The 25,908-nt window shown below is 39.2% G+C and overlaps 2 protein-coding genes across 5 annotated transcripts in view; both read right to left on the bottom strand.

Annotated features, from left to right (window-relative positions):
* Positions 1–1,349: 1,349 nt before the first annotated feature.
* LOC308687515 (uncharacterized protein) lies at positions 1,350–15,589 on the bottom strand. Its single transcript, XM_081360107.1, has 4 exons — positions 13,656–15,589; positions 12,702–12,869; positions 4,559–4,940; positions 1,350–4,262 (listed from the first exon to the last, which is right to left on the bottom strand). The coding sequence occupies exons 2-4, from the start codon at positions 12,867–12,869 to the stop codon at positions 3,247–3,249; spliced, it is 1,566 nt and encodes a 521-aa protein (XP_081216233.1). The 5' UTR covers positions 13,656–15,589; the 3' UTR covers positions 1,350–3,246.
* The window catches only part of LOC308687516 (uncharacterized protein), a 27,447-nt gene continuing 15,207 nt past the window's right edge, over positions 13,669–25,908 (bottom strand). For 3 of the 4 annotated variants that reach the window (XM_081360108.1, XM_081360109.1, XM_081360110.1), the window contains exon 4: positions 20,143–21,562. In XM_081360108.1, coding sequence (XP_081216234.1) covers positions 20,547–21,562 — 1,016 coding nt within the window. In that variant the 3' untranslated portion in view covers positions 20,143–20,546. Of the gene's footprint in view, positions 13,725–15,643; positions 15,793–19,525; positions 19,601–20,142; positions 21,563–25,908 lie in introns of those variants that run through there. The other variant, XM_081360111.1, reaches the window with a different exon arrangement.

Below are 25,908 nucleotides of genomic sequence, written 5' to 3'. Positions count from 1 at the left end.
ACCCGTCACTGGGGTTAATACCATTTATGAGTCTTCCCCTACCATCCTAGGAAAAATATATTGCTCCCCAGATGTAGATATACATTTTGCTCCGTTTCGCTCGGACATTTAACGGCGTAGACATACACGCGCAAGATGACGGTTCGTTTCGGTGTGGACATACACGCGGATAGCTCAAAATGCGTATAGATAACACGCCACTTGACTTGAAAGTGGCGTGTATGTTTACGCAAAGTCATGATGTCATGTTACAGTAGGTGAGTGTATATATATATATACAGTATATAAATTGCTTCTTTTTTAGTTCCCTCTCACATACTGAAAGGCTCACTGTGCAGGTCATTGTTTTCTCAGTTTTAATGACAGCATAATTCTGGATTATTCACACCCCAACGCCAATATTACGGTGGCAGAGAGAGCTCAATGCACTGCAACTGAAGAAAACGCATGCAAATAGAAAAAAACACCCGCAAATTAAGAAAACATCATCATCAGTTTCACAACACGTGTGCTTCAAATACTCACAATACAACCAAATACAGAAACACGCTGCAAATAACAGACCACAATGGAAATGTTTCCAGGGGAACCAAATAAGTGACGAACACGACTGATGTTCCTTCATCCATGTGGAGATTTCCGCCAGAAAGCTTCTGTTGAGCTACTGTGGGATCATCTGGTTGAAACGAGAGGAAGAGCTGTGTGTCATCAGCATAGCAGTGGTAAAAGAAACCATGTGCCTGTATGATGTGTCCCAGTGATGTGGTGCAGATGGAGAAGAGGAGGGGTCCAAGCACTGAACCCTGAGGAACCCCTTGTGGTCAGCTGATGTGCTCTGGATACCTCGCCTCTCCATGCGACCCTGAAGGACCTACCAGTGAGATAGGACTCAAACCAGTGGAGGAAAGTTCCTGTGATGCCCAGTGACGAGAGGGTGGACAGAAGGATCTGATGATTCACAGTGTCGAATAGGGCTGAACGATTAATCGCACTTTCCATGTAATCACACTTAAATCGAGATGGCTTATCGCGATTTTAAAATCGCAAAGGCTGCGATTATAAAATCGCAAAGGCTGCGATTATGTTTGTCAGTTATGTACGGCTCTGTAATCGCTGCTCCATTGAAAAGCACCGTGAGTTTGAGTCACTTATAACGTGCATTTGAAAAAGCAACACGCGTCAAACATCTTTCCAAACACGAGAATCATTTATGAACCTCTTGTCCAACAAAAGACAACATTTAATAACATGTATTTACTCCAAACTCACTTCATAACGACAGTTGAGCTCCTCCTTCTGTGAGATGATGTGCTTCTGACACAGAATAAGGCAGTCATGTATTTATAAGTCATGTTTAATCAAAGCGTTTCAATCTTCTGTTTATTCAGATACAGCGATAGGGATTTCCTGGAATGATGCGCCGTCAAAGGTGTAATTTGCGGGTGGGACGTGTCCCCACCACTTTTGAAACATCTCGCAGCACGAATGTACCAATACAAATAAACAAAACATCTCCAGTTAACTAGCAGAGCATTCATTTTGTTCGTTTGTTAACCCTCTGGGGTCTGAGCTGTTTCTGGGCCCTGGAGGTGTTCTGACATGCTCTGACATTTGGGGTTATTTCTGTTACTTGTGACATTTTCATGGCTAAAGTCTAATTACACTGTATTCAGCACAAACTCTGCTACAATAATATATCAGCAGCATGTATGTAAAAGTTTGAAGTTTTGAGATAATGACATTTATGCGTGGTTTGTGAAAATACAAAAAAAAAATTTTCACTGAAATAAGGCCATGAAACCCATACTGATTATTTCTTCACAAGACTTTTGAAAATTGTATGACGTAGCCTAGAATATTTGCTCTAAAACTCTTAAAAACGACGAAAAGCAGAGACTTGTGAATTTTTTTTGTGCTTTGTTGTTGAGGTAATGAGCGCGTTCGCATTCCATGTGGAGATTTGCATGTCAATCTCTTTTGCGCGAGTGGGCGTGGTCAAATTAAAAATCATTAGAAAGCGTTTGAGAAGCTGGACATCTTGTTGGTTTTATACAAATTACTTAAACAGAGAATATTTGTTTTTAGTTTGAATCCGATCATTTAAAAGTACACACTTAAATGTTTATAAAGGTATATGGCTCATAAATGTGTGACAAGTATTCGCTGAGTTTTGTTTCATTTTATAGACTTGCTCAAGAAAAAAAAAGTTCACCGCGACGGAGAGGCAGAACACACACCTTGTTTATTTTCTTTATTTTACAAAAGCACAATGTTTTAATTTGATTGTAAGTGGACACATTCAAAAGTAGAAATACCACAGATTCTTTTTTTTATATTTCTTTTTTCTGTATGACCATAAATGACGGAGAGATTTAAGTTTATAGTGCTACAATGTGAAGAAAATCCAGCAAAACGCGCCGGCGCGTTTGCCGACCTCAGAGGGTTAAATAAGAGGCGATCTAGCGCTGAAATGTGTTGTTTTTGAAATCAAGTGATCAAAGTGCTCGTTACCACTGCGATCAGTGGTGCGGATACTGTGTTTGTTTGAGGCTCGTGCACAGTCTTCACTTGGGCGCGCGCTTCAATCCGTTGTGGAGACACTCTCTATTCGTTCCGGTGAAATTACAAAACAAACACAAACGTTTCCCTGCCTGATATACAACCACCGGTAAACATAATCGGTTTTGATGAAAAAACAAACAAAAAAAAAACTATATGAGTGCGGATTAGAACCCAGAACCATTTAATACACGCTTAAAATAGTCGGATCAACATATAATAGGCCTCATTAAACGACTAATTAAACCCAATCAATGTACTATTTAAATCGATTGTTGGACATCTTAATGTTATTGTACATACATCTGTTTTATGATTTAGCATTGTGTTACCCCCCGTTACCCCCCCCCCCGTTTCCCCCCCTCTAGGACACTCTAGGAAAACACATGAAATTGAAAATTAGTAACATTGTGTGAAAAGAACACCATGGCGTTCATCATTGAGCCACTTTTAACACTTAAAACATGTTTATCAGCGTTATGAAATCCAGGAACTCATAGATACTATCTTGAGGCAATCACTGTTCTATTCTGTCGAACAACTTCATTTGCATAGTTTAGTTCAATCCATCTCCAACTCTCTGAAACAACATGAAAGTGCAATGTGACACTGCCTCCTACTGGCTGAATCTAAAGTTTCAGGATGAGCTCAATGAGTCCTTTATCCAGATTTACTGATGAAAAGACACTATGATGATTCAGGAGCAGTTTGTTCTTTAGCGTGTTTCTTCTGGTGGGTCTGAAAACTACCTAAATAAGCGAATCTCTCGTCGCAGATGGAGCAGCGATAAGGCTTCTCTCCTGTATGAACTCGCTCATGAGTCTTCAGGACGTCCGATCGAGCAAACGTCTTGTCACACTGAGAACACTTGAACGGTCTTTCTCCTGTATGAATCCGCTGGTGATTTTTTAAGGTACCATGTTTAGCGAAACTCTTCCCACAAACGGCACAGTTATACGGTCTTTCTCCAGTGTGAACTCTCAGATGAAATGCAAAATGAGTCGGACTAAGGAAGCTCTTCCCGCAGTAGGAGCACAGGTACGGTTTCTCTCCGGTGTGAGTCCTCTCATGGCAAATCAAATTAGGTTTTTGACGGAATCTTCTATCACAGTGTGAACACTGATATGGTTTCTCCTGAGAGTGTATTTTCTGGTGTGACTTTAGACAGCTTGAGTTTGTGAAGGTTTTCCCACATTCGCTGCACTGGAACGGCCTCTCGTTGGTGTGAACGCGCACATGCTTCTTCAAATGGGATCCATACATAAATCTTCTATCACAGTGAGGACACTTGTACGGCCTTTCACCCGTGTGGATTCGCTTATGAGCATCAAGATTCCCTTTGGTGAGGAAATACTTGTCACACTCGCTGCAGTGGAAAGTCTTTTTGCCAGTGTGTGTCTTCATATGAGCTCTCATATTAGATGGAAGGGTGAAAAAATCCTTCCCGCACTGTTCGCAGTGAAACTCCTTCTTCAAGCTGTGCTCTTTTGAATGAAGCCTCTTCTCTTTTAAGGTGGGAAAGCTGATGTCGCATCTCCTGGATGTCAAGTCTTTCTCTTCTGTGTGTTTTCTCTCATGTCTCGCTAAATATCCCTGTGAGCTCAATGTTTTCCCACAGGTGACGCAGGAGAAACTCTTGACCTTCAGCTGATCTTTTGATGTCGAGATTGTTTCTTCATCAGTAGATGAACCCCCATTCACATCTGAAAAGAAAAAGGTATTAAAATGTCTAACTTTAAATGAACACAAATATATTTAATGAATCATGCACTTACCATCATGAAATTCTATAATATCCGTCTATATTTTTCTGTAACTTCTAGAGCTTAAAAATTAAAGATAAATGTGAAATTGTGATGCAGCTCATGATACAGTGTTTTCAGCACATCGGTTCACAGTAACTAATGTCTGCACCTGCTGATTTAGGAACACAACTAAATGTTTACACACATTCTGACTATGATTTACTAACAAAAGTTAATAAATGGAAGATACATACCTGAAGGAATAAAATCATCATTGTCATCATTTTGATTATCCTCATTCTCATTTTCTTCATCCTCAACATCATTTCCTTCATCCTCATTCTGATCATCCTCCTCCTCCTCCTCCTCATGGATCTGTTGTTGTTCCTCTGCTGTGGTTTCTTCTCCTCGTCTCTCTATCAGGTTCCTGCAGTCCTCCAGTCTGACGGAGCACATCTTCATCTGCTGTTCTCCAGCGTTACAGTCAGAGGTTTGATCAGCGGATCCATGATCCTGAGCGTCAGTATAACACAGTAAAGTGAGGCTGAGCTCTGAGTCCTGTGTGTCTCTGGATCTCCAGACTGAATCCTGAGCTTCTGTCCCATCACTTACACACACTGAAACCTTCTCCAGATCCTGACAAACACATCATAGATCAACACAAATAAACAACAACCTGTTGATAGGAGCCTCTTTACTCAGCAGTTATCTCTAGTGGGTATATTGGTGATTTGTTTGCATATTTTGCTTCTGGCTTAACTTGAGATGTGCATAAGAAGTGAGAAGCTAACAAAACTTTGGTTTTATTGAGCTGAAGGTAGGGCTGGGCAATATATATCGCATCACATTGTTATGCGCATCTCGTCAGTAAAGCCGGTTCCTTGATTAGTAGTAAATCGCCATCACCTGCTTTCAGAAGGAGCAGCATTTACTACAAAGAGCCGTAGTTAACTGACAACCTGAGCCATATCACATTAATATCGGGGACGTATCGCCAGCGATAATTAATGCGATATGGCTCAGCTTGTCAGTTAACTACGGCTCTTTGTACACAGCAAAAAATCCTGTGTTAAATTAACACTCCTGGGAGTGTATATGAGTCCATTCAAGAGTGTTGAAGTTATTGAGATAATTAAGTGATTAATTGAGTGATGATTGAGCATTATTGAAGACACCTGATGTTAACAAGCAGAATCACTGAAGGAGAAAATCTCAAATTGTAAGCCACCGTTATGGCGATCAATGTTTGCTCTTGAGCCTTATATTATTAACTTTAGATTTTATTTGGCTGCTGTATCTAAGTTCTTGAAACAAAGTTACTTACAGGACCACCAAACCAGACGGAGCACACAACAGAGATTCGTCATGGACACCCTCAGCATACAGCTGGTGAGTCCCATGAAACTAGTGCTCCTCGACAGGTAGAGAAACAAGCCTATCGACTTACAAATCGATGGCACAAACAGGGAGCGAAACCCAAAAGCACTCGAGACATCAGATTGTCACGAGCCTCACATATTGCCGCAGTAGCATCCTCTACCCCAGATACAGCTCTGACAAGGATTGCAAACACTGGTCTGCTACCACCGCCTATACATCTTGAGAACAGATTTGAAGTACTAATGAATGTAAATGAGGAATCCCCAAATGTGATGAATGTGATCGAACACAGACTGAATGGGCCAGTAGCTAACACTGATGCTAACTGGTGCTCAAGGTCAAGCAGACAGCGGCACTCTGATAGTGGGGGACTCCATAATCAGAAACATTAGCAGCAGGGATACAACTACGTGCTGCCTTCCACAAGCAACAACTTCTGATGTAAACAGGGAACTTCAGAACATTCTGATGAAACATAAGACTGCAAATCAACTCATCATTCATGTGGGGAAGAATGATATTCATAAAGAGCAGTCAGAACTCCTTAAGGAGGATTTCAGTGAACTTTTTGAAACACTTAAAAGACTGAAAGTTCAAACATTCATCAGTGGACCTCTCCCAGCAAGAGGAACAAACAGGTTTTCACGGTTGCTTGGGCTTAATACGTGGCTGCAAAAAACCTGCAATATAAAAGGAGTAAACTTCATTGACAATTTCAATCTTTTCTGGAGTCAGAGACAACTGTTTCATCGAGATGGCCGTCACCCAAAGAAACTTGGTTCAAGAGTGCTAAAGGACAATATCTACTTCTCCCTCAATCATCGTTCGGCAGTGTGTGCCAATCCACTCAATCTGAATGGCGCACACACACCTGGACACAGTATGAATGACCACGGGACTTCACTTCATCAGCAAAATGGACATGCGGTTGACATATCACACAAGGACAATGCTAACACCACTCCGCCACAACAACCTCTGCTCACGGACACAATCTCAGCTGAGCCCTGCCCACAGAGCTCACCACAGACAGACATATTAGAACTGCTCCAAGATTCAGCACCCAAGGACGACTTCCTGGAAAACAGCCAGGGAAGCCAGGACAGCATATCACAACCTCCGATAACACCAGAGCAACAGCCCCTTTCACCAGACACTTTTTCCCTCTCTCCAGCATCGCCACTTCTGTGCTTCTCACAGAAAATGGAAGAACTGGTGTATGCTGGAACCAAACTATCCCACTCTTTTGCTGCAAGCCCCCAGATACCAACCAAAAAACGACAGGCACCGCTACCACCAAAGCCTGCGGGCCCAGCTCGCCCTCCCCCTCCTCCTGTGAGAGGTCTTCGGCCTCTGCCACAACGCCAGGGCCCACACCCTCCTCCATCTGCTCGAGGTGAACCAAAAACAACTGATACCAGCTCTCAGTGATGTGTGTTGGGTCCCTGCTATGATAACAGTAACTTTCTCAAATGTTTACAGAACAAGCGGGAACCCAGTGTGCCTGTATCTTTCTCAATTGCTGTTCTATTACATGATAGAAAGTCTAAGGCCTTCAATAGCCGTACAGCAAACCCAACTAATCTGCTGCCTATTACACGTCAAACTAAGAATGATGGGTGGACAAAAAGTAAGATTGTCAAGTTAGCACTTAAATAAATCACTTCTAGTCAACGACTTAATAACCACAATCAACCTGGACTTTATGTTTCTAAATGAAACCTGGCTAGAAGACAGCTGCAGTGCAACAATCCTCAATGAAACAGCCCCTCCTAACTTTACTTTTATAAGTGTCTGCAGAGCTGTTAAGAGAGGTGGGGGTCTAGCTGCTCTTTTTAAAGATATCTGTCAATGTAAGCAAATATCATTTGGGAACTACCCGTCTTTCGAATATCTGGGTACTGTGTTAAAAGGTGCTCCATGCATTTTACTTATCATTATTTACAGGCCTCCAAAATACTCTCCAGCCTTTGCTGAGGACTTTACAGAACTGTTATCAGCAATTACCTCAGAGTTTGTCTGTTTTGCCATTGCTGGAGATTTTAACATCCACATAGATAGTGCAGAAAACAATATGGCAAAAGAAATCAAAACTGTTTTAAAAACTTTTGATCTGACTCAGCATGCCATGTACATGGACCCACACACAATCGTGGACACACTCTAGATTTACTTATCAGTAAGGGTCTAAACATTTCATCGATTGTTATTAAGGATGTAGCACTGTCTGATCATTTCTGTATTTTCTTTGATATATTGATCTCTCCTGCCACTGAAGCTAGATCTGTGTCTGTCAAGAAGAGATGCTTAAATGAGAACACTAGTGTACTATTTATGAAGGCTATATCCTTAACACCAAGCATATCTGCCGACTCTGTTGATTTTCTCCTTGATTATTTTAACTCAAAAGTTAAAAGTGTAATTGATGATATTGCTCCTGTTAAAGTCAGGAAGAAGAGTGGCAGACAAAAAGCACCTTGGAGAAACTCAACAGCAGTGCAAAATATGAAAAGACAATGCAGAAAAGCAGAGCGCATGTGGCGGAAGACTAAACTTGTAGTCCATTATAACATCTACAAAGACAGCATCCATGCTTTCAATTTGGAACTAGGCAAAGCTAGACAGACTTTCTTCTTAAATATTATAAACAGCAATTCAAACAACACACGCACTCTTTTTGATACTGTAGGGCGACTGACAACCCCCCCAAGCCAGATTCCCAGTGAAATGCTCTCCGACAGCAAGTGTAGTGAGTTTGCTTCTTTCTTCTCTGAGAAAATCAGTAATATCAGAAAGGTGATCAGCACATCCTTGAGTTGCACTGGGGTCAGTCAGAACAGACCACCGGAGAAAGTAGTTACTTTGTCTGATTTCAAAGAAATTGATGGCAAAATTTTGGAAGAAACTGTACAGCACCTTAAAACATCAACCTGCGCTCTTGACACACTTCTCACATCATTTTTCAAAAGTGGGATAGTCCTAAAATGGTTCAGGTCATACTTAGATGGGAGAGGTTATTATGTGAGTATAGGAGACCATAAGTCTGAGTGGACATCCATGACATGCGGAGTCCCTCAAGGCTCAATTCTTGCACCACTCCTGTTCAACCTGTACATGCTCCCAATGAGCCAAATAATGAGAAGGAACCAAATCTCTTACCACAGCTATGCAGACGACACACAGCTCTACTTAGCCCTATCGCCTAACGATTACAGCCCCATTGACTCCCTGTGCCAATGCATCGATGAAGTCAACAGTTGGATGTGTCAAAACTTTCTTCAGTTAAACAAAGACAAAACTGAAGTTATTGCGTTTGGAAACAAAGATGAAGTTCTCAAGGTGAACACATACCTTCACTCTAGGGGTCAAACAACGAAACATCAAGTCAGGAATCTTGGTGTGACACTAGAGTCAGACCTTAGTTTCAGTAGTCATGTCAAAGCAATAAATAAATCAGCATACTATCATCTGAAAAATATTGCAAGAATTAGATGCTTTGTTTCCAGACAAGACTTAGAGAAACTTGTGCACGCTTTCATCACCAGCAGGGTGGATTATTGTAATGGACTCCTCACTGGCCTTCCCAAAAAGACCATAAGACAGTTGCAGCTCATACTGAACGCTGCCGCCAGGATTCTGAGCAGAACCAGAAAATATGAACATATCACACCAGTCCTCAGGTCTTTACACTGGCTCCCAGTTAAATTTAGGATTGATTTTAAAGTATTATTACTGGTATATAAATCAGTCAATGGCCTAGGACCTCAATATATTGCAGATATGCTCACTGAATATAAACCCAACAGATCACTCAGATCACTAGGATCATATCAGCTAGAAATACCAAGGGTTCACTCTAAGCATGGTGAATCTGCTTTTAGCTATTATGCCAGCCGCAGCTGGAACCAGCTTCCAGAGGAGATCAGACGTGCTCCTGCTGTAGTCACTTTCAAATCCAGACTCAAAACACTTCTGTTTAGCTGTGCATTTACTGAATGAGCACTGTGCCAATGTTCGTCCGACTGTTTGTACTGTACTGTATTTTATTTATTTATTTTTTAAACTGTTTTAATTTTTTATTATTTTAATTTCTTCTATGTAAAGAACTTTGAATTGCCATTGTGTATGAAATGTGCTATATAAATAAACTTGCCTTGCCTTGCCTATAACTGCCAGATGAACAAAGAAATAAAGTGATCTGATGGTGTTGGTTATATTATGACAATCATCATTTGAACTTTGTTTTTGATTTGTGTTGTTGTTTACAGCATAACTGTGAATCTGCATAAATGCCCAGAATTTTTGATATAATCCAAAGGATGTTTTAAAAGTTGTTCTGATAAAAATAAAAGATCTTTCTTTTAGGCACACACAGATGTCAAGATTCAGTCTATGCATCTCAACAATGGTGAGGAGCAGAATATTAAATTAGGACAAGTAAATTACATAGACAATTCAGATCATAATTTATTCATACCGCAATGCATGATGGGAGCCATTAATGAGTTGTGATTGGTGGCAGCCACTGCAACATGCTTTATTATTGTCACCATTGTTGAGATTCACAGGCTGATTATTGATGTCTGTGTTTCTAAGTAAATTCATTTGAAAGTGTTTAGATCAGAACAATGTTTATTAAATATGTTGGATAAAAAGAAAAATACTGAAAATCATATACTGTAGAATCACAAAGCTGCTAACAAGTTAAACCAAACTATCTCAATAAGTTTTATTTTTCAGATCACAGCATGATTATGTCAAAACGTAACCAACACCATCAGATCACACTTTGTTCATTTGACTGTTATAAATCAATAACAGCAGACAAACAAAATCTAAAGTTAATAATATAAGGCTCAAGAGCCCAACTAAAGCAAACAATGATCACCATAACAGTGGCTTACAATTTGTGATTTTCTCCTTCAGTGATTCTGCTTGTTAACATCAGGTGTCTTCAATAATGCCAGTGTTTCCCCTATAAATTTTTCCAGCAGCGGTGCTGTTACGTGCCGGAGGGTTGTTACCAAGCCGCTCGCGGGGGGTCCGGGGGTGCATGCAAGATTTTTTTTTTTTGAATAACCCCTTAAACCATGACTTCTGGCAAGTTTTGTGGATAGAAATGGACATTTTGAGACATACAGTTTGAGGCTCAAATGTAAGAAAGGGGCACTATGTAAATAAATAAATAAATAAATAAATATATATATATATATATAACGGCTGGGAATCGATTAAAAAATAGCTAATTAATCGCACAATTTGCTGTGATTAATCGCAATTAATTGCATTTAATCCAAACTTGTAATCATCAATATTTAAATGTTGGACAGAAAAATAGCCCTATATTAAAATATAAAACATCAATATATTATTCTTCATTCAGTTCTATGCAACATACTCAGATTTAACAGATTTATTTTTTAACTAATTATCAAAAAGTATAGTCATACAAAGCTATTATTACCAGAGTATGGCTATGTGATCAGAGAAGGTAATTTTACCATGCATGGCTATACTAGCTCAGCAAACAGAAGTCTACTACTGAGAAATTTCATGTTATTTGAGTGGGACTTTGCTTTTCCAGTGCGTGATCGGTACATGATTGGGCCGTTAACCACAGAGCAGAACCATAGGAGCAGAACGCGCATCGCAAACACGGAGTGGAACATTGAGCAGAGAGCGCAGTGCGCCGACACACACACACACACACGGAACCGAGAGCGCGGCGCAAACACAGAGCGGAAAAGACTCGCACGTGAAGTTACTAAAACAAGCTGCTAGAGAATGAAACCTTATCGCCGAACACGGAGGGGTGGGACGGCATATTTTCCATAGACAGTAAAAAAATGGACACAGCGACCCCATAGACTTCAACGGAGAAAAGTTCGTACCGCTTTCTCCTTTGCACAAGCGCTTGCTCGCTCTCCCGTGGCGTCTGTCGTTGCCATGCCAACCATGAACTGAGGCGCGCCTGAAAACCTTTTGATCTGTCCATGCTGAAAACGTGCGCGCCGCGTCGCTTCTATTATGAGCGCGCTTGCCGCGCGCCCATATTTGAAATATTTGCATGTGAACGTGAATGTGAACGGCCCCTTTTATGGCAACGTGTGTAAGTGAATGTCGTGATATTATTGATCATGTGAAGATTTTGCAGCGGCGCTGAAAATCCAGTGGCGGCGCTGCGCCGCTGCCTAATACATTGTAGGGGAAACACTGAATGCTCAATCATCACTAAATTAATCACTTAATTATCTTAATTAACACTCTTGAGTGTGGACTCATATACACTCCCAGGAGTGTTAATTTAACACTGGAGTTTTTGCTGTGTAGTAAATGCCGCTCCATCTGAAAGCAGGTGAAGCCGATTTACTACTAATCAAGGAACCGGCTTTATTGACGAGATGCGCATAACCCCCAATTTCCACCAGATGCGGAACGGCTGCGGAACGGCTCCGTGTTCCGTCGTCCGTCAATACCCACCAGGTCCGGATTTGTTGCGGAACGGCTGCGTCCATGACTGACAGCTGAAGTCACGAGGACCCACGAGATCTCGCTAATTCACGTATGATCGCGCGATATATAGTTTCTATAAACATAACGTTATGAGGAATGGCATATTATGACGTTTTCAAGGTGAAGTGTAGGGAAATATGATCCGCCATGATCACGGTGTATTTTATTTAGAAAATTAACCGGATCTTTTATTTTGTTTTGGTTTGTTCTGTTTTTTTGCTCGACTTCCTGTCCTGCGCATTCTGCCCTGTAGTGCTGCGTAGCTCTCCGGCATCCGGCAAAAATAGAAGCTCTGCGTATCTGCTCCGGAGGGCTGCGGATTGCCGGAGTCGGAACGCAGCTGTACCGCATTCAGTGGAAATACACTCATTGACTTTAATGGAAACCTATTGACTCCGCCGCCGTGCCGGAGCCGTAACGCAGCCGGTGGAAATTGGGGGTAACAATGTCATGCGATATATCGCCCAGCCCTAGCTGAAGGATGAAATGATGAGCTGCTCAAACCTCTCTGTTGGGGTTGTCTCCTCTTTCTCTCAGCTTTGCCTCCAGTGACGCCACCTCTTTCTTCAGCTGACAGATTTCAGTGATGAAATCCTCAATATCCAGCATGGACAGATCAGTTCCTACTGATTTACAGCAGATCACATCCATCTGCGCTCTCATGGTCAACATCTGAAGACAAACACATCATCATTATTACAAGAGGCATTTATCCACATTTATATCAATCTAAGTTGTAATGTAGACTCATGCATTTCCATATCCACATTTTATGCATTTTCTGTAAAGCTGCTTTGAAACAATGTGTATTGTGATTGTGAAAAGCACTATACAATGTGAATTGAATTATAATGAACTTACACTGTTTTAAACTCAAAATGACTAATGATAATGAAGGAGAACAGAACTACACAGCATAAGAACATGATGGCAATTTCTGATAATATTAATGCACAGGTAGATATTAATTTCAGAAATAAAATAAACATAGGTCTATGTTTAGGCATTTTTATGTTTAAATTCACTATTGTAAATATATCATTACAACACATCACGAATATCTAAAACTGAAATTTAGCTTATTTAAACACAGATTTCAGAAATGTAACATGATAATGTGATACTTGTACTCGTTTCTAAGCGTCATTTAAGTGTCCAGCATTATAAATTGATTGAGAATCAAAATTAGAAAAATAAACAACGTGTTAACTTTCGTTTTATTACAAATATCACAGTTAAAACACAGCTGCTGTAGTAAGCAACGGTAAATGTGTGTTTACAACTACAATTATGCCATTATTTATTATTACCCAGGCTAAACTATGGTTACTGTGGAAAATCATGGCTAATTCGTTTTTTTTTTTTTACGATAAATGCGAATAAGTAGTTAATTTAAAGTTCATTAAAACACTACAGACAGAAAATCAACAATCACACACACAGTTAAAAACAACACACCTCAGTGTGAGCCGGGCTTCCTCTTCTTCAGTGGTTTAACCGGCGGACTGAAGAGCGTCACAGAGACTCCTGCAGGTCTCAGGAAGAAACGCTAGTCAGTAGATATATCGTGTCTACAGCAAACTTTATCCGTCTATTTCTATATATATATAAAAAAAAGCTTGAATTCCTGTGGTGCAACTACGAACGTGAATCATGTTTATGTTTTCTCTATGGTTAAAGTTAAATTGTTCAATTGATGACCACAATTTAAGTAATTTATTTGTGTAGTTGATTTGTCATGTTCACGGCACCATAACTTGATTTCCTAACGTTTCCGTATCGTGTATTACTGTATTTCTGTGTCTGAATCAGTTCAGCTCTCTAAAGATGAACTGTGGTAAATAAATAACGGTGCTTTCTTGCCCAGATGTGGCACTGCCATGTTTCTAGTATTACTGCTAAAAGAAGCTGTGGCTGAGATTTGTGTAAACACGAGAATAATATGCCAAATAAATAAAACTAGGCTATATCAGACACTGATCAGCACATTAAGCTGTCAACAAAATAAAAAATAAAAAGTGTCCATCCAGAGGATTAATTTCTTTGCAGCAAATATCTTACCTGACATGGTGGCACAAACGCTCTGGGAAAACACTTGCAATTGATAAACACATTATCAATTAATAATAAATTAATTACATTGTGTGAAAGGAAAACCATGTCTCTTTCTTGATTAAATAATATTTAAAATCCCAAATGAAAACCATCCAACAATGGAAAATATGGTGCAATTGCCTTACAATCATCCTTGAGCCACTTACATCACTTCCCACTAAGCAAAATGATGTCCGAAAGACGTCTTTTCAATGTCTTTGTTACAAAAATCGGACGTTGAAATGACATCCACTGAGGAGCCAGAGTGTTTGCTTTAGTTGCACTGTTAACCCTTGCTGTAAAAAAGGCCAGATTCTGACAATATCATACCATATTCCATTAAAACAGTAATATACCGTAGAAAACAAAACTAGCCTACAGGAATATACTGTGAATTAACAGTGCTCAAAATCGACACTCAGAGGCTGTTTTCCCAATCACACCCTATACCCTCATTCACTATTCCCTACATTAGTTCACTAATATAGTCCACTAGACAAAGTGAATGAAAAGAAGTGAGTAAATTGAGACACTGATGAACACCTGATAAGCAGAATCACTGAAGGACAGAAAAACAAGAACAGAAAAAAGAGAAACACAAGAACTACAACTGACTTCCAGCAACACTGAGTGTGAAACCAGTTTACGATTATTTCTTTCATACATGTACAAAAGTTCTTGTTGAGAATTAACAGAGATTTAGTTAATAATAAAGTTTGTTGTCACCATGATGGAGATCAGTATTTGCTTTAGTTGGTCTCTTGTACCTTGACTTCTTACCATTCATCTCTCTCTGGCTGCTGTAACAGTGAGTTTATAAAACACATTTGTTATGGCAAGAAAGAGTCAAGAGGAAGATGATCAGGTGTTTTTGGCTTTTGTGATCATGTCACAATCATCCTGGACATGTCTGATTCTCTGATCTTTTCTGTATTTATTCTTTAAATGTATGGGTATTTCATATTTAGCATATATCTGTAAATCTACATCATAAAATCAATACTTCTGTAATCAGGTCTTCTGAAGAATATTGTAATCATATAGTGCATTAAAAAACTCCTGCTTGACTCAGACACACACAGACATCAACAATCAGCACATGAATCTCAACAATGGTGACAATCAAAAGTTTCATGTCGCAATACATGCTGGGTTCCAGGATAATATAAAACTCCCAGCATGCACTGCTGCATGAATAAAAAAATATATATTGCCACCATTGTTGAGATTCATGTGCTAAATTGTGATATCTCTGTGTTTCTAAAAAGTCAGTGTAGCTCTGTTTCTCTGGTTATGCATGATGTGTTAAAAAAATTAATCATTGTAATTTATTGCTGTGCCAGTCTCCAGACCTGAACCCGATAGAAAATCTTTGGAGGGAGCTGGAAGTCCGTATTGCCCCGAAACCTGAAGGATCTGGAGAAGGTCTGTATGGAGGAGTGGGCCAGAATCCCTGCAGTGTGTGCAAACCTGGTCAGGAACTGCAGGAAACGTATGATCTCTGTAATTGCAAACAAAAGTTTATGTACCAAATATTAAGTTCTGCTTTTCTAATATATCAAATACTTATGTCATGCAATAAAATGCAAATCAATTATTTAAAAATCATACAATGTAATTTTCTGGATTTTTGTTTTAGATTCTGTCACTCACAGTTGAAGAGTACCTATGATACAAATTACAGACTTCTACATGCTTTGTAATTGGGAAAACCAGCAAAATCGGCAGTGTATCAAATACTTGTTCTCCCCACTGTGTGTGTATATATATATGGTGGGCATGGAGCGGAGGAAGATAGAGACACTGGAGCCCTGCGGCTAGAACAAGCAGCTGCAGTCTCTTCTGGTGGTCGCAATTTGGTGATTTCTACGACACAAGACAATGGGCAAGTGAGCACAGCGCAGTCATTATAAAAAGACTAATATGAAGTTTCGGGTTGGGTCATATAATGCGCGTGGCCTGTGTCTCGGGCACAGTGCAGGGGACAAGTCACGTCGCGTTGTGGTTGATAAGCTCCTTGACAATTGTGATGTTGTGTGTATTCAAGAGACTTTTTTAGCTAAACAGGACCTGGGGGGTCTAAATACAATACATAATGGATTTTATGGGGTTGGGGAATCTACCACTGATTTAAGTACCAAAATTGTCAAAGGTAGGATATCTGGGGACGTGGCTATCCTCTGGAATAAGAACTACGATCCACTAGTATCAGTGGTAAGATTGGGTGTGGATTGGGCTGTTGGTATTGAGTTTAATTGTCATGAAACCAAGTTTATTATCTTGAATATATATACTCCGTATGAGTGTTATCAAAATGAAGCTGAATACTTAAATAGATTAGCATTTGTTGGCTCTTTTATTCAGGATAATGCATCAACCTGTATTTTTGTGGTAGGAGACATGAATGCTGATATTTCTGATGCATACTCTTTATTTGCTAATCACTTAACGCATTTTTGCACTGACATTGGTTTAATACTGTCAAGCAAGGTCCTTTTGCCTAATACTAGTTATACTTACATCAGTGAGGCATGGCATACCACTTCATGGTTAGATCATTGTGTATGTACAACTGATGCACACGCTTCTTTGGATGCTTTGACGATTCATTATGATTTTGCCATCGCCGATCATATACCATTTTCTCTGTCTTTAAATGTTAAAAACTTACCAATGTTAACTACGGTGGCTAATAGCATTAACACAGGAAGACTAGACTGGACTAAATTAACTATGGAAGATTTCAAGAAGTATTATGTTAGGACTGATGGATTGCTGGGAAATATTGCACTGCCCAAAGACGCCATAAGATGTGGTGATATTAATTGTAAGAATCCACAACATAGTAACGATTTATGTGTTTTATATGACTCAATTGTGGATACACTTAATATTGCCAGTAGGCATTTTTATAAACCTCAGCGAAAGGCATATAGCATCAAGCCTGGTTGGAATGAACATGTAGCAGAACTTCATGCCAAAGCTCGGTGTGCATTTAAAGACTGGATAGAGTCTGGTAGAGTTAGACAGGGCCCTTTATTTGAAGAGAAGAAACGGGCAAATGCAAATTTTAAATATGCACTAAGATTTATAAAAAAGAATGAGAACTCGATGAGGTCTGACTCTTTGGCATGTAAGATGCATAACAGAAGTTATAATGACTTTTGGAAAGAGGTTAGAGCCATGAACAATATTAAAATGTCTTTACCCTCAAATATTGAGGGTGTTAGTGGCGCTGATGGAATTTGCAAGATGTGGCGGCAACATTATCATGAGCTGTTTAACTGTGTTGGGAGGAATACTTTTGAGGTGGAAAATATTGACAATGATGAAAAAGTGGTTATTAATTCAGAAGAGGTACAATCTGCAGTATTGGGATTAGATGACAATAAAGTGTGTGGGACAGATAGAATAACAGCTGAACATCTAAAATATGCAAGCAAGAAACTTGTTCCTCTGTTTGCTATTTGTATGACAGGTTTCTTAGTTCATGGGATTCTGCCTGAATCTATTTTACCTGTTTTATTAGTGCCCGTCATTAAAGACAAAACTGGCAAAATAAACAGCATGGACAACTATAGACCTATAGCCTTAGCTTGCATAGTATCCAAAGTGTTGGAGCGAATTCTTCTTAACAGGTTGGAACAGTATATTTTTACGACTGACAACCAATTTGGTTTTAAACGTCAACACGGTACAGATGTGTATATTTGCCTTGAAGGAAATTTTAGATCATTATAACCGCCAGAATTCCACAACTTTTCTGTGTTTTATAGATGCCTCGAAGGCATTTGATCGTGTAAACCATGAAAAATTGTTTCTTAAATTGCAACATAGAGGAATTCCAAAAGTAATTATAAGAATTCTAGTTTTCTGGTACTCACACCAGTCTATGCAGGTGAAATGGGGGGGTTCTTTATCAGAACCATTTACTGTTGGTAACGGAGTTCGTCAGGGTGGTATTTTGTCACCTTTTCTTTTTAACGTGTATATGGATGACTTGTCACAACAATTAAATCAATGTAATACAGGATGTATGATAGGCAACACTCTCACTAATCACCTTATGTATGCAGATGATTTGGTAATCATTTGCCCATATAGTGCTGGGTTACAACAACTGTTGAAGGTTTGCTCTCAGTACGGTGCAGATTTTGATGTCAAATACAATGCAAGTAAGAGCAATATCATGATTGTAAGAAGTAAAGAAGACAGGAAATTAGTATTCCCTGATTTCTTTTTATCTGGTACTGCCCTTAAAGTGTGTGATGAGATAAAATATCTTGGCCATCATATTGTAAATGATTTATTGGATGATATGGACATTAACAGACAGTGTCGCAAGATATATGCTCAGGCTAATGTGCTTGCACGTAAATTTGGCATGTGTTCTGCGTATGTTAAGGTAGCTTTATTCAAAGCATTCTGTACACCCCTGTATACTGCCCATTTGTGGCGGTCTTACAGTAAAAAGAACATGCAGAGACTGAATGTAGCGTATAATGACGGCATGAGACTGCTTCTAAAACAACCAAGATGGTGTAGTGCTAGTCAAATGTTTGTTAATGTTGGTGTGCCTACCTGTTCTGCATTAATAAGAAATCTTATTTTTCGATTCATGTGTAGAATGTCTGCCTCTGAAAACAGTATTATACAAGCTTTAGTCCATAATGATTTTAGCTCTGTCAGGTATACATCTAGACTGTGGAGACATTGGCGCTCCTGTTTGTATATTTCAAGTGAAAGTTATTGACCTTTTATTTATTTATTTATTTCTATGTACTGTATATTGTATTGCTATGTTGTAATTGTTGTCATTTTTATATTTTTACTATGGACCTTCTATTTTGAGTCCTGAATAAAGACATTATTATTATTATTATTATTATTAATATATATATATAAAAATTCATTACTTCTTTTTAGGTCCCTCTCACATACTGAAAGGCTCATTGTGCGGGTCATTGTTTTCTCAGTTGTGAATCACAGCATAATTCTGGATTATTCACACCCCAACGCAAATATTACGTTGACCAAGAGAGCTCAACGCACTGCAACTGAAGAAAACACATGTAAATAGAAAAAAAACACCCGCAAATTAAGAAAACATCTTCATCAGTTTCACAACACACGTGTGCTCCACATACTCACAACACAACCAAATACAGAAACGTGCTGCAAATAACATAGACCACAACGGAACATTTTCCAGGGGAATCAAATAAATGACGAACCCGGCTGATGTTCCTTCATCCATGTGGAGATGTCCGCCAGACAGCTTGAGATCTGTGCAGCTACTATGGGGTCATCTGGTTGAAACGAGAGGAAGAGCTGTGTGTCATCAGCATAGCAGTGGTAGGAGAACCATGTGCCTGAATGATGTGTCCCAGTGATGTGGTGTAGATGGAGAAGAGGAGGGGTCCAAGCACTGAACCCTGGGGAACCCCTGTGGTCAGCTGATGTGCTCTGGATACCTCACCTCTTCATGCGACCCTGAAGGACCTACCTGTGAGATAGGACTCAAACCAGTGGAGGGAAGTTCCTGTGATGCCCAGAGATGAGAGGGTGGACAGAGGGATCTGATGATTCACAGTGTCGAAGGCAGCAGACAGATCCAGGAGAATGAGGACTGAAGATTTGGAAGCAGCTTTTGCGGTCTATAGGGCTTCCGTGACCGACAGTAATGCAGTCTCGGTTGAATGCCCTTTCTTGAAGCCAGATTGGTTGACATTCAGCTGGTTGTTCTGAGACAGGAAGATGATACTTGGTTGAAAGCAACTCGTTCAAGTGTTTTCGCTATGATTGGTAGGAGAGAGACAGGTCTGTAACTCTCTACAAGTGACGTGTGTAATGTGGTGGCATAAAAGCTCTGGGAAAACACATGAAATTGAAAATTAGTAACATTGTGTGAAAAGAACACCATGGCTCTTTCGTGATGAAATACAACTTCATTTTTTAATTAAAATTAAATGAAAATCATCCAACAGTGGAACAAATACAATCATCATTGAGCCACTTTTAACAATTAAAACATGTTTATCAGCGTTATGAAATCCAGGAACTCATAGATACTATCTTGAGGCAATCACTGTTCTATTCTGTCGAACAACTTCATTTGCATAATTTGGTTCAATCCATCTCTAAATCTCTCAAACCACATGAAAGCGCAATGTGACACTGCCTCCTACTGGCTGAATGTACAGTTTCAGGATGAGCTCAATGAGTCCTTTATCCAGATTTACTGATGAAAAGACACTATGATGATTCAGGAGCAGTTTGTTCTTTAGCGTGTTTCTTCTGGTGGGTCTGAAAACTACCTAAATAAGCGAATCTCTCGTCGCAGATGGAGCAGCGATAAGGCTTCTCTCCTGTATGAACTCGCTCATGAGTCTTCAGGACGTCTAACCGAGCAAACGTCTTGTCACACTGAGAACACTTGAACGGTCTTTCTCCTGTATGAATCCGCTGGTGATTTTTTAAGGTATCATATTTAGCGAAACTCTTCCCACAAACGCCACAGTGATACGGTCTTTCTCCAGTGTGAACTCTCTGATGAACTCCAAAATTAACCGGACTAAAGAAGCTCTTCCCGCAGTAGGAGCACAGGTACGGTTTCTCTCCGGTGTGAGTCCTCTCATGGCAAGTCAATTGAGATTTTTGACGGAAACTTTTATCGCAGTGTGAACACTGATATGGTTTCTCCTCAGAGTGTATTTTATGGTGTGACTTTAGAGAACTTGAGTTAGTGAAGGTTTTCCCACATTCGCTGCACTGGAACGGCCTCTCATTGGTGTGAACGCGCACATGCTTCTTCAAATGGAATCCATACATGAATCTTCTGTCGCAGTGAGGACACTTGTACGGCCTTTCACCCGTGTGGATTCGCTTATGAGCATCAAGATTCCCTTTGGTGCTGAAATACTTGTCGCACTCGCTGCAGTGGAAAGTCTTTTTGCCAGTGTGTGTCTTCATATGAGCTCTCATATTAGATGGAAGGGTGAAAAAATCCTTCCCGCACTGTTCACAGTGAAACTCCTTCTTCACGCTGTGCTTTTTTGAATGAAGTCTATTCTCTTCTAAGGTAGGAAAGCTGATTTCGCATCTCTTGCAGGAGAAGCTTTTCTCTTCTGTGTGTGTTCTCTCATGTCTCGCTAAATGTCCCTGTGAGCTCAATGTTTTCCCACAGGTGACGCAGGTGAAACTCTTGACCTTCAGCTGCTCTTTTGATGTCGAGGTTGTTTCTTCATCAGTAGATGAACCGCCATTCACATCTGAAAAGAAAAGGGTATCAAAATGTCTAACTTTTAGGGGTGTCACGATTCTCCAAATCCTCGATTCGATTACATTTTCGATTCTAAGGTCACGATTCGATTCGATTCGATTCTCGATTTTTACATTTATTTTTTTATTTTTTTAAGCACAGGTTGCTTAGGCTAGACTAGGTCTGGGCGGTATGAGCAAAATAATTTTTTCACGATATGACTCATTTTATTTCACAGTAACAATATATTTCACAATATAGTTATGCTATTCTGGAGAAATTGACAGAAAGGGCTTTATGTATAATAAATAAACCCAAATAGCCTACTTTAGAAATGAAAAGTACTTCACCTTGTTTGATTTTCTTTTTCTTTTATTTGGTAAATGATTTATTTGGTAAACTATTTTGATAGCTAAATATATTAAACAGAACACAACCATCAACTTTTAGATGAACTGCCCCCAACTGATTGATATTAAATACAACTCATATGTGCGATTAAACTTTAAATAAAGTATTGCTGAATAACTTTTTTAATCTCATGTTATTGTTTCACTTAACCATTCAGTTTATAATATCTGATATTTTATATTGAACTATTCTATTCATAATAAATTAGTTACTTCCTTTTAATTGTATAGGATATTAGTAATACTAGTGGTTTAGATGTGTTCCTTCCCCGGTAAAGTTTTGCCATGCTTATACTGCGTTTTTAAGGGGCTTGTTTTGCTCTTTTTGTGATATCTGGCAACCCGTCACCTGGAGCTTAATCAATAAAAGTTCAGAAGTGACTAGAAGGAGAGCAGCAGTAATAAAAACCTTACAGCAGCTACTGTTAGCATTGACTAAGTAGTTTAAATTATACACACCTTGAAACTGTGTCATTATTTTACCATAGCCCGGTGAACCGCGCTCCCTCTCAGTGCGTGTGCACGCGCGCGTCTTTTGTATCAGTAAAATACGATCGAGTTTGAGCGACCTCAAGTTGTAATCACGTTTTGAATCAAATGAAGATTTTATCAGCTGGTTCAGTGGCCAATTGTTTGGATTTAGAAAATATAACACGCGCTGTACATTTTGGCTCAGATACAGGATAATATTACATTCGCACCGGACGTGACATGGGGGCGTGGCAGTATCGACGATTCAATTTTTTAATTCGATGATCGAGGTTGTGGTTTAATTTCGATCGATTTCGATACAAAATCGAAATCGTGACACCCTTACTAACTTTAAATGAACACAAATAGATTTAATGAATCATGCACTTACCATCATGAAAATCTATAATATCTGTCTATATTTTATTAGCTTAAAAATTAAAGATAAATGTGAAATTGTGATGCAGCTCATGATACGGTGTTTGCAACACATCGGTTCACAGTAACTAATGTCTGCACCTGCTGATTTAGGAACACAACTAACGCCTGTTTCACACATACTCCGTGTGCAGTGCGTATGCGGTGCGTGTTGCGGTGCATAACTGATCAGCGGCTGTACCACAAACACATACTCACTGTTTTTATTTCAAATCCAGAAGTTATGCAGCAACTTTTATTTATATATATAAAAAAAATTGTCAGCATTGCGATTCTCTTTGTACACATATACACTCTTTAATAGACGTACGCACGTTTAAACTAGGGCTGTCAACTTTAGTCGTTTAGTCGACTAATCGGTCGATGCCATCTTGGTCGACTGACATTCTCATTGGTCGACCAGTTGCATTTTTTTTTTTTTTTTTTTCAATAAAGACATTTTCATTGATTTACTCCTTGATATTTGTTCCTTTATAAGCAGTTATATATTACTGTATTCTAAATATAATTCGCCTATGTTTTTATCCCCAACTTTAAATGCTTTAATTTAGGCTATTTTGTAACATGCCACAGTTTAGCGCACCACGTAGAACACTCGTAGGCTGCACTGCTGCTTCGCGCTCAGTAAGGAATATAGTAATCTCTATGTGTCAGTCTGTCCGTTTGCATTTTGATTATTTCGAGAACCGTTCATCCAATCGACTTCACAAGGGAGTGCAGTGTCGCATTTGGTGCAATATAGACAGACACGCGAGACGCGACACGTTCAGAATTAATAGTAAACTACAGAACAGCGCGAGCGGGAAGCGGCGCACCTCACGCGAGCAGGGCTATATTCTCCGAGAACGGACACTGCACTAGTGATATAAAACGCACACAGTCTGATAACTTAAGCAATACTTTTAAGGTAGTCTAATATTTTTCTGACTAACAAATTACTGACACAGTAAAGGGTAGATTTAAATAAAGAAAAACGAAATTTAAATAAAGAAAAACGAAATTTAAATAAAGAATAAAGAAAAAAACGAAATTTAAATAAAGAAAAAACGAAATTTAAATAAAGAAAAACGAAATTTAAATAAAGAAAAAACGAAATTTAAATAAAGAAAAACGAAATTTAAATAAAGAAAAACGAAATTAAGTTAGCCTAAATTAAAAACGAGATTAATTTAGATTTATAATAACGGGTAAAAAGTCTAATACATTTTGTTTCTATTATTCTATTTTCCACAATGTCAAAGCAACAGCAGCAATACAAGCTCAGGCATGCACTTCGTCCATACAAACTCCGCTGTTCTGCGCTCCAGCCAGAGGAACACTCAGTCGGTTCTGTTTCTAGCATGCACCCGTTTTCCGCGTGGCTCGAGCCGCGCCTGAAGCCTTGTTTATACTTTCGCCTGGCTCCGCAGCGCGAGTCTCCGCAGACTGCGCGCGCACCTCCCGAAACGGATGAGGCGTTTATACTTGACGCGCTTGCCGTTGTACTATTCTTTGAAACGACAGGGGGCGACTCGAGTAATTGTCCTCTAAACCAGTGATTCCCAACCCCCGGTCCCCGGACCGGTGCCGGTCCGTGGACCCGTTAGTACCGGGCCTTGAAATATTCCCAGAATAATGTTTCTTTTTTTCTTTTTTCTTTTTTTATAATAATAATAATTTTCTTTTTTATATGCTTTTTTAAGTGACGTCATGTTATTTAATCCAAAACCTAAACAATAAATAGATTAAAATGTGTTTCTTTGAGCGCCTTGCGATTGCTTAGCAACGCGTCATATCTGAACGGACTGCAAAAAAGCGCGCTGCACCTGAAGTGACAGGGAAGTGGAGAGATGAGCGGGCCGCGATATTTTTTTCAATGGCTAATTTCATTGCGGACAGTTCTGGTAAAAGGAAAGGCGATGACCAACTCGAAAATAGCGAGAGAGAAAAAGTCACGCTTCATAAATACGATACCTCATACATTAGGTATGGATTTATGACAACAGGCGATTCCGTGGCGCCAAATCCGTTGTGTATTATTTGTGGTGAAAAACTGTAACGTTAAGCTGGTTTTCGTTCATATTTGTAAAGCAGACCTTTTTAAATTTCGTTTTATTGTATCCTGGAATTTGTGTGCATTGTTTTGGATGCATATGTTTTTTATGGATGCTCAGGAAGAACAGCTTGTCTTGTGCACAGCTACAAATATAGTAATATCAATAAGCAGTTCATGCTCACATTAAAATAGTTTTGTTCTCATTGGTCTGATTTGGTATTTTTTGTTAAAGGTTAAAGTTTAATCTCTAATTTTATACTTTTAAAAATGATTGGCTGAAATCACTAAGTTATGTGTTTGATATTGTATTCTGAAACTGTCTGATTGTTGAAACTGGCACTTATTTTCATTCAATTATATATATTATTATTATATATTATATATATTATTATAGCCTTTGTTGTCACCTGTTGGTGTGTGAAAACACTAAGTTGCTGTTGAAGTGATTGTCTTTAGTGGTTCTGGAGAGATTTGACCGGTGAAATGGACTGGTATTTTCATACAATTTGCCATTACTGCCACCTGCTAGTGAGTGAGTGCTGTGTGAGTTGCTTTTGAAGTAGATCTAATTGTATGGCAGTAAAGGGAAATATTTTGTGAACTGGTCTGAAAGTTTAAAAAGATTGGTATATTCATACAAGTAGCCTTTGTTGCCATCTAGTTCATTATGCAAATAAATGATAGGCTGTTACTGTTTTACACAGTGATTGATATGTTCCAAACGATGCATCTTAAAATTGACAACTGGTCCCTAGAATTTTTTTTATGAATATGCTGGTCCCTGGCACAAAAAAGGTTGGGAACCCCTGCTCTAAACCACCAGGAATCAGCAGTGAGAAGAAGAAAGCTATACACACGTGACAATGTTTATTTTAGAACACCACCACCAATACCACACTACAAAAATAATCGTGTAAAACCCAGTAAACCCTGAGATTATTACTCGTGACTATAAAACAAAATATATGGATATTAGAATGTGTAAAAAACAACTAAATTAAC

The sequence above is a fragment of the Scardinius erythrophthalmus genome, assembly GCF_964197995.2.
Source record: "Scardinius erythrophthalmus genome assembly, chromosome: 3".
NCBI lineage: Eukaryota > Metazoa > Chordata > Actinopteri > Cypriniformes > Leuciscidae > Scardinius > Scardinius erythrophthalmus.
The sequence above is the reverse complement of the archived record's forward strand: the minus strand, read 5'-3'. Positions and strand labels throughout refer to the sequence as shown.

Coding starts and splice junctions, on each gene's coding strand:
- LOC308687515 (XM_081360107.1), bottom strand. CDS start 12,869: ATGTTGACCATGAGAGCGCAGATGGATGTGATCTGCTGTAAATCAGTA. Junction 4,941..12,701: donor GAGACAACCCCAACAGAGAG/GTTTGAGCAGCT, acceptor TGTGTTTGTCAG/GATCTGGAGAAGGTTTCAGT. Junction 4,263..4,558: donor TGATGATTTTATTCCTTCAG/GTATGTATCTTC, acceptor TTTTCTTTTCAG/ATGTGAATGGGGGTTCATCT.